The sequence below is a fragment of the Orbicella franksi genome, chromosome 11 (assembly GCF_964199315.1).
Source record: "Orbicella franksi chromosome 11, jaOrbFran1.1, whole genome shotgun sequence".
NCBI classification, from domain to species: Eukaryota; Metazoa; Cnidaria; class Anthozoa; order Scleractinia; family Merulinidae; genus Orbicella; species Orbicella franksi.
The window spans coordinates 14,661,545-14,670,759 of record NC_138155.1 but is presented as its reverse complement, the minus strand read 5'-3'; the positions used below and the strand labels follow the sequence as shown (position 1 = coordinate 14,670,759).

The 9,215-nt window shown below is 43.9% G+C and overlaps 3 protein-coding genes across 3 annotated transcripts; all 3 read right to left on the bottom strand.

Moving 5' to 3' along the window:
* Positions 1-525: 525 nt before the first annotated feature.
* On the bottom strand, positions 526-1,883 carry LOC145502830 (uncharacterized). The gene is made up of 2 exons (XM_081482221.1): positions 1,844-1,883; positions 526-1,754 (listed from the first exon to the last, which is right to left on the bottom strand). Exon 2 carries the CDS (start codon positions 1,727-1,729, stop codon positions 1,088-1,090), a length of 642 nt encoding a protein of 213 aa, XP_081338347.1. The 5' UTR covers positions 1,730-1,754; positions 1,844-1,883; the 3' UTR covers positions 526-1,087.
* LOC145502132 (uncharacterized) lies at positions 1,758-3,029 on the bottom strand. The gene has a single exon (XM_081481407.1). It carries the CDS (start codon positions 3,027-3,029, stop codon positions 1,758-1,760), a length of 1,272 nt encoding a protein of 423 aa, XP_081337533.1.
* Positions 3,030-3,222: 193 nt separating this feature from the next.
* LOC145502829 (uncharacterized) lies at positions 3,223-6,586 on the bottom strand. Its single transcript, XM_081482220.1, has one exon. The coding sequence runs from the start codon at positions 6,273-6,275 to the stop codon at positions 3,228-3,230; it is 3,048 nt and encodes a 1,015-aa protein (XP_081338346.1). The 5' UTR covers positions 6,276-6,586; the 3' UTR covers positions 3,223-3,227.
* Positions 6,587-9,215: the final 2,629 nt, after the last annotated feature.

The following is a 9,215-nucleotide window of genomic DNA, read 5'->3' as shown; positions in this document are numbered from 1 at the left end:
CGTCAGAGGTGGTGTCTATTTGCCGCAACCTAATGTAAACAATGAGGAAATACAGCTCCCTGCTCTCCGGCCCACCAAAGGATCAAAAAGGACATACGACTGAGATAAACATCTCATTACGTGTAATCGTTGCTAGGCCAGTATTGCCAGGGGAAATCTTTCTTGCGTTTAATGTTGCCTTTGGTATGATCGCAGGTTAGTACAGCGTCTTGTTTTCCGCTTTGGAACTTTTACTTTCAACGAAAGTAATATAATGTTGCTTCTGTCAATATTGACCACAAAACCCCTTTAATGCAACGAAATTACATCCAAATTTGTATTGATAATTTCTTGTTAATTTTACTGCTGTTGTTGTCAGAGTTCATAAGGAACGAGATGGCAATATGTTTGCGATCTATGAGAACTAAAAAAATTGAATTAGATTTTGCACGCAACTAAATTGCTCTGAAGATTAATTGAGATAGTTTTAACGTGGTTCACGAAGAAAAAAAAAATCTTGCGGAGGCAAATTTATTTTCATTAACCCTTTGGAGAATGTCCCCTCTACTTTAGTGCTCTCCAAAAGTCACAAGATGTCTTAGAAGTATTTTAATCACACAGTCACCATTTAATCACATCAAGTACAATTCTCGAACTGTCCGTAATTCTACTCGATCCTATTCTTGTATTAGCTATCTTAGTATGGTCACACAGGAATTTCCGGTAATTGTTAATTCTTATCTACTAGCTCAGTTTACATCAATGTGAAATCGCCATGCCCTATTTGTCACACAACATGCCAACATGACGTTTCCGACACACACTCCCCTCATATGGTTCGCTATCGAAGCATATGTCATAATTCTGTTTCAATCACGCGATTTGAGTCTTGAACTATTAAATCACATATGAGCGGTAACAAAACGATAATCAGTCCTCGATCAACGTCACTTCCTATTGACGATTTCAAATTTCACAGTTCAGGCTGTGTACTGATTCCCTCAAACAAAACAATGATATATTCTACTGCTAATGGATCAGTTTTCACGAACTGATTTACCGTTCGTATTTCACATTGTTCAACATCCGCAACTTGTTTGATTTCTGTTCATAGTTCACATTGCTCAGCATCCGCAAGTTGTTTCATTCGTACCCTTGCTGCTGATGCTGCATCTCTTTTAGGGCGGAAATCCTGAGCCTGTGGGTTTAAGCGCGGGTCTGCCACTGGAGTGTTGAGATCACACTCGAGTTCCAATGGGTACAAATGTTGTACTGGTCGTTCCAGCATGCTTTTCGCGGTTTTGAGTTGAACCGCGCGTATGACGCCGTCGCTGCCCGGGTACACTTCATTCACTATGGCCAGCGGCCATGTTCCACGATTCTTGCTGTCGGTTTTCACTATGACGACGTCTCCTTTCTTAGGTTGGAACTTGGTCACTGCGTGCGTCAGGTTGTCTCTTTCTCTTAGTGCTGTAAGGTATTCTCTCTGCCAGCGACTCCACATCTTGTCCTTGCAGGTTCGCAGATACTTAGCACGCCTCCGGATGTCTCGATCTGTTATCCTCCAGGTCTCCTCTTCTGGTAACTGGTTTGTTCGCTGGTACAAGAAGGTTGCGGGCGTTAAGATTGGTAACTCGACGTCGTCTTCCACATAGCTTAATGGACGGCGATTAATCTGCGTTTCAAAGTCGAGTAGCACTTCACTGAGCTCAGACCAGGTTAGAGTAGCTCCACCAATAGCTTTGAACATGGAAGATTTCACGACTCCAATTAATCTCTCAAACTGACCCCCCCTCCCCCCCCCCCCACCAAGGGGCGCGGCTCAAGTTGAATTTCCATGAGATCTCGTGTTGTTCTAGAAGACCCTGGAGACGCTCATCCTTTCGTAACTCCCGTAGCCATTTCTCAGCTTTGATGAAGGTACCGCCATTATCTGAGTAGATGACCCGTGGTCGTCCACGACGAGCGATGAAACGCTTGAGACATGTGATAAAGTTGTCCGTCTCCAGGCTGGCCATTAACTCTAAGTGTATAACCCTTGAAAGGCTGCAAGTGAAGATAGCCAGGTAGGCGTTTCCTTGACTTTTCTTTCCCTGTTTGTACTTCACTGGCCCAGCGAAATCTGTACCGATGACTTCAAATGCAGCGCCAACTGTGGTCCGATCTTCCGGTAACTGACCAGGTATTGGGTTTCTTGCTGGAGTTGCATTGAATCTCTTGCAACCATAGCACTTACTTCGGACCGATTTGACCAAGCTACGAAGCTTCGGTACCCAGTATCTCTCTCTCACTGCTGCCATTGTCAGAGCGACTCCCCCATGCAGCGTCGCGCAATGAACTTGTTGGACCAGTTTTCCTGTAAAACTTGCACTGTTCGGTAGGTATATCGGAGTTTGCCCTTGTATCCGGCCGTGGCAGGTCATTACTCCCTCTTCATTGGGTTTCAGGTTGAGTTGCCCGCTAATTTGAGGGTAGTCCGTGGTTTCTCTGTCTCGCCGTTGGACTCGCTTAATCCACCAACCACGTACGTCTTCTATTTCTTCTGTGAGTAGGGGCCCAAGTTTCTTCTCTTTACGCTTGCAGTTATGGATGAATCTCTTGATCCATGCGCCGACTCTTAAAGTTCGGCGCAAGCTGTTGCGTTCGAGGAGTTCGTCGAACTCGTCTGGCTCTGGTTTGGTTTGCGCTAGGTGGAGCACTTCCCTAATGACTTTGGCTTCCATTTCTGATGCTGGTGACGATCGAGTGACTGGGTTGATTGGCCACTTGGACTTGTCCTGGAGCCACGCCGGTCCCTGTTGCCAAAGTGCTGATTGAACTGGAGCACCTCTGCTCGCTAGGTCTGCAGGGTTTTCATCCGTAGGAACGTACCTCCACTCGATCTCCTTGTGTAATTGTATCTTGGCAACTCGATGCGCGACAAACTGTTTGTACTGGCCATTTCCCTTGATCCAATGAAGTGCGACGGTGCTGTCTAACCATCCAAACACCTTTGGGGAGGGCACGTTATCTAGGGCGTTCCGCACGTTTATCAATAGATTGGTAGCCATGTGCGCTGCAATCAATTCTAGGCGTGGAATAGTCAGTCCCTGTTTAGCAAGTCGACTCTTGGCGACCACTAATCGTTGAGTGTTGCCTGATGGTTGGCGTACAACTGCATAGACTGCCGCTCCTATTCCTCGTTCTGATGCGTCCCCGAAAGAGTGTAGTTCCACTTCTTGTACTGCTTCTTGATATCGTGCTATTGATCACGGTACTTGCTGTTCACGAGGTAATTGCTCCTCCCATTTTTTCCAGCGCCGTAGGAGTTCTCCGTTGATCTTCGCATCCCATTGTACTTTGGATTCACACAACTCACGATAAATCTGCTTTGCAGTGAGCGTCAATGGTGCAATCAGGCCTAAGGGATCATAAATCTTAGCCATCTTTCCCAGGATTCCTCGCTTGGTTGGCTGGGTTTCTTCTTTGGGTATCACTACCGCTAAGGTGTCATGCTGTTTGTCCCACTTGAGTCCCAACATCTTAGATTCACTTGGTTTAACATTTAGTTGTTGTTTGGCAAATGACTGCTCTTCAGGGGGGACGATCAGGTTTGGATCTTCCTCTAGCTGTTTGACGTTGGAATGGCACTTGTGGAGTTGGAACGTTGCGTCGCTGAATATCTGAACGGCTTTCTCTTTACGCTGCTGGGCCTGGCTTGTATTTCGTCCACCGGTGAGTAGATCATCGACATACAAGCTGCGTCGAAGCTCTGCCACTATCTCTGGTTCTCGTTCTTCCCAAGCATCTAAATGAGCTTCGATTACGCCACCGAGTAGAAAGGGCGATGGGGCTAGACCGAACAGCGCACGAGTGAAACGTAGTATCTCTAACTTCCCGTGTTCACTTTTCCTCCAATGGAATCTTAATGCGTCACGTTCACACTCCCGGATTCGTATTTGCAAGAAGGCTTTCTGGATGTCTGCAGTTACAGCTATGGGGTATGCTCTCTGTCTCACTAGTATGTCCCAAAGCTTGTTTTGCAATGGAGGGCCAGGATAAAGGCACTCGTTCAGCGACGGTGACTCTGGCGTTGCTCTTGCAGAAGCATCATAGACTATGCGCATCTTGGTCGTTTCAGCCGTTTCTCTAACCACTGCTTTGTGTGGGATGTAGAATTCTTTCCCCACGATTTCTTCTGGTGCAACTTCAACTACTTTGTTCTGGAGTTGCTCTCGTATAATGGCATCGTACTCATCGGTGAGGTTAAGGCGCTGCAGTTTTCTGGTCAGACTTGACAGGCGTCGTATACTTCCTTGTTCGTTTGTTGGTAGGTCTGGATGATTGCCTCGCCATGGTAGTCCGGTTTCATACCATCCTTCCGGTGAGCGTTGTAGTTGTTCCTTAAATTCTGCGTGCACTATGCTCTGGTCATGTTCTGGTGTGTCTGCAAGCCCTAGTATGTCAAGCCTGCACAGGTCCTCGTAGTCGCTCTGTGATGTTTGCGTCAGCAGCATCGTGTTGTGGTCAAATTCTGATCCAGGACTCATGATAAACCATCCCAGTTTAGTTTTCTCCGCCACCGGTTCCCCATCCTGTCCAATTTGAGGCTTTGTCTCAGTTTTTACGCGCGCATATTCCCCGCTTCCTAGTACGACATGTATGGGAAGTTGGTCCTTCTTGTCACGGTCTGTGATTTTGACTCCGTGCAAATGCGGGTACTTGTTTATCAATTGTCCGTAGTTTGGGTTGTCAATCGACAACAGCTCTGCTTTGTTCACTCTCGTCAGTTTTACAGACATCTGATAACTCCCGTCCAAGGATTCTACGACGGTGTCGTACACTTCTAGTTTGGTTACTTTTGAGCTGATTAGCATATCCACACGTTTTGTTTTCGTTTCACTTGGCTTTTTCTTTAGGAGATCCAACAGCTTCGCAGATGCATATGAGCTCCCCGCGCCGGTATCTATCAACGCGCGACAGGTAATACCATCGACCTTTACTGTTAAGACTGGCATGATTCCTTCATTGTTCTCACTGGCTGTCATCAACGTCTGCTTCCCGCTGTCTGTTTGTTCACGATCACATATTGAAGAGTGATGGCGTTTGTGACAATGTAAACATGTTTTCTTGCTGAAACACTCTGCGGCGCGGTGATTCGGTGTTGCACAATTAAAACATAACTTCTTTTTCGCGAGAAACTGCTTTCGTTCGTTCACGGTTGAGATCTTCTGGCATTCCGACGATCTGTGCGTCACATCACTACAATAAACGCATTTGTTTGGCTTACCGTCGCCACCACGTGCTTGGAAGAGCTTATTTGAGCGGTCACGTTTGGAATTAAGTTGCTCCGATGTTTCTCGTTCTTCAACCGGGTTTCTTTTTGTCCAAAGTCTTACTGCCTCTGACAACTGAGCGAAATTCCATTTCTCCCATTCCGGATCCATTCGTACTAGGTCTCCCCGAATTGCTGGCAGTTTATCCAGTGTCATTGGTACGTTTCCATTAACTTCACTGAGTTTATTCATTGTTTCCAGCGCTTGGACACAGTACGTCAATGTTTCGCTAAACTCGCTTATCCTCCTAGGGTTGGCGCTTGTGATGACAGGGAGAGCCATTATTTCTTTGACGTACGCCTTTGTTACTTCGGATTCCTTCCCATAATTGCTTAGTAATATCGACTTGGCTCTATTATAACCCTCAGCTGTAAACGGCAAGGCTTCCACAGCGGCTTTAACCTTTGGACCCAGTAGCCCACATAAATAGGTAAATTTATTGATAGGTGCTATTTCGGCCTTGTCGATCGTCTCCGTGAACTGACCCCAGAACCTCGGCCAATCCAAATAAGAGCCTTCGAACCTTTTAATCTCGATCTTTGGTAGTTTCGCTTGTGTTTGTTTAGGTGACCCGCCTCCCTCGTGGCTCTCTTTCGTAGTGAGATTGGTCTGAAGTTTCATCTTTTCTTCATGCAGTTTCATCTCGAATTTGAGTTGATCTTCACGCGCGGTCGTCTCTTCTTGGCGTCTTCTGTCTTCGAGCCATTTGCGAAGCTTCCCAACCTCTTCGTCAGCTTTCAGCAACTGAAGGTCAATCGCGGCATTCCACGTGCCTATGTCACCAAGATCTTCCTTTGCTTCTATCTTTAAGGCTTCCAACGCACGCTTTAACTCGTCCGCTTCAGATATTGTAGACCTTAATGCTCCCGTATGTCTCTCGATAGCATCTACAGATCCTGAATCTAGCACTTGTTCCGTTCTCTTAGCATGGATTTCTAGTTGCCTAAGTTTCGTTTGCAGTTTTCCCTTTGCGTTCTCCATCTCCGTCGGAAGCGTAGGTTTAAATAGAATTTAGGACTAAATTATACTCACAACCATGTAGATAGCGGTCCCGTCGGAGGTGCCACGTTTGGAGAATGTCCCCTCTACTTTAGTGCTCTCCAAAAGTCACAAGATGTCTTAGAAGTATTTTAATCACACAGTCACCATTTAATCACATCAAGTACAATTCTCGAACTGTCCGTAATTCTACTCGATCCTATTCTTGTATTAGCTATCTTAGTATGGTCACACAGGAATTTCCGGTAATTGTTAATTCTTATCTACTAGCTCAGTTTACATCAATGTGAAATCGCCATGCCCTATTTGTCACACAACATGCCAACATGACGTTTCCGACAACCCTGCCAAAATGCAGTTGTATTCGTGTTACGGTAAATGGGACGGTAACTCAAGAATATCTACAAAAACAAGATGGTTCAAATGATCTGAATCTCAAAAATAAACGGAATAATGACTGAATGGATTGTTAAAAAAAGAAACGATATTTGTCCAGAGCGTACTGTTTTTATCCTTCCTGCCCCATTCAGGGAGGATGTAGAGGTGGAACGAAGTACCATGACATAGTGGCAATGGAGAAAGGACCCCCCCCTCCCCCCCCCCATCTCACTACCACCCACACCTTGTTGTTTGCAAGGGAGTGGAAGAAAAATCTACTGTCCTAGACGACATTTCAATTTGATTTAGTTTTCTAACGACTCATTTGCCATTTACATGTAAGTCAGCTTAGTGTTTGGTTTCCATCATTTGGTTTACTTTGGATTTTCTTGCGTAACTTGCGAGATTGAAAACTCAGACCTCAGACCCGTAAACTGAGACGCTCGAAAACGAAAACTCAGACCCGAAAAAGTCAGAGTCTCTACGTTTCTCGAAAACTCAGACCCGAAAAATGTGTTCGTGTTTACCGCGGATTACTTAAAGACGTCTTGTTTACAGTTCGTCGATACAATGTCATAGGCAGAATCTGCAGAGAGGAAAAAAAGTTAGCCTGCGGTGGTACATTCCTCTCCCGGATCACGAAAATAATACCCAGGATTCGTATGGTTTTTCGGTTGTATTGCAAGTATTATTATACATCGAACTCACTATCTCTTTTCTGACTGGCCGAAAGCGTACAGTGAATTTTCGAAATCAGCGCTTGTGACGTCATCTCTGCAGATCATACAATAACACGTCAAGGACACTCAAGGTCACGGGTAATCATGTCAAGTTCGCGCGCTTTGTGTTGCTTGCCGTCGGTGAAGAAGCAAAAACATGACTTCCATTTTTTTTTCCTTCAGTGTATAATAAAACAATTATTAGATTCGGTTTTTGGGATATTGTTTGCTTCTAATGTTTTATATGAGGTTTGCGCGCGCTATATTCATTGTTTGTTTTCAATTTATCATATGATTTTTGTGTGCGTTGTTTTCATTCTTTGCTAACAATTTATCATATAAGGTTTTCGCGCGCTGTTTTCTTGGTTTGCTGCCAATTTATCATGTAAGGTTTTCGCGTGCTTTTTTATTGTTTGCTACTAATTTATCATATGAGGTTTGCGCGCGGGGCACTTCCTTAGGAACAGTTCCCCTGCTCTCGGCAAAATGCCCATAGATATATATGCATCGATGCCTACAGCATAAAACATTCAATTAATTATCTGTGTGTGATTAATTAATTAATTTTAATATCTTTAACTTAACATTTCCTTTGTTTCTTTTTCTTACTCAGTTGAAGAGGAGAATATTGTCAGGCAAGAACTAAGTGATGTTACAGGTAATTTTGACGATTAGACATTTGCTTTTCAGTAGTAATATATACGGTGAGCAAATGAATTCAATGTTTTTTTCATATCACTCTCTAAACACATACCTCACTACGATATCGTTTAAATTCGACAGGAATGAGAATGGACGGTCGTTTTGGAGAAGACATGGACGTGAGTTATAAATCTAAATATGCATGGAATAAATTATCTCCTATGTTTCACCTTTGGCAAAATCCATCCTAGGCCGTGCACGATTGGACAAACTGCGAATGAAAATCGTTTGTATCTATATTGTATTTATATTGTCATATTGATCAATTAACATTTCACATTTGTTAACATAATCAGAAAGGGTTATAATTCCAAACTATATAAAGAGCTTTTGTCGCTCCTTCTTTTCTCAGTTGTATTTTTTGCTTCTGTTGGGATTTTCAAAGAATCCCAACGATAATTTTGAGAAAATTAATGCTGTTATATGGTGAAACATCGAAACAAGACAAGAAAATTTCAAGTGAGAGAAGATGTCAAAAGATCGACAGCCAGAAGGGCTCGCCGTTTCTTTCTTTTTCTTTTTCGTTTCTTTCTCATCTCGTCTTGTGCAGTTTAAAACACAAGGTTCTTTTATCCTTAGGTGAAATAATTCATTTTTTATTTGTATTCCACAGCCAATATTTGTCCACACTGTGGATCCCTGGGTCCTCGCTGATACTGCTCTTACCAGAGTATGTGCATAAATTGGGGGTGTAGCAGCTCGGGACAGTGCAGCCAAAGCAACCTTATCAAATAAGAGAGTTGTTCAGGCAAAAAAAAAAAACTTAGTTCTTGCTTATTCAAAGTGACTCTACCACAACAATTTTGTTGCGTTTTGGGTCAAACCAGCGCCAAAATTAAGACAGATCAGTACCTTTGCTCGTATAAAAAATGTCTCTGGAATCCATAGATAGCGTGCAAGACTTCAAGAAAAAGGGGAGAAAAACCGAAAAATTAGTTGGACGCAATTATTCAATTCGCCATATGCGGCATACAAAGCTGAACTTTCCAGCAACTGCTTTAACGTTTGGCTAACAAGTGAAGGATTTCAGAGAATGGACACGTTTATAAGTAGAAGTTCGTTGGCCTGGAAAGTGTTCCCTTCTTAGAGCTTCGTTTTTGTGACGTCACCGAGTGTGAACACT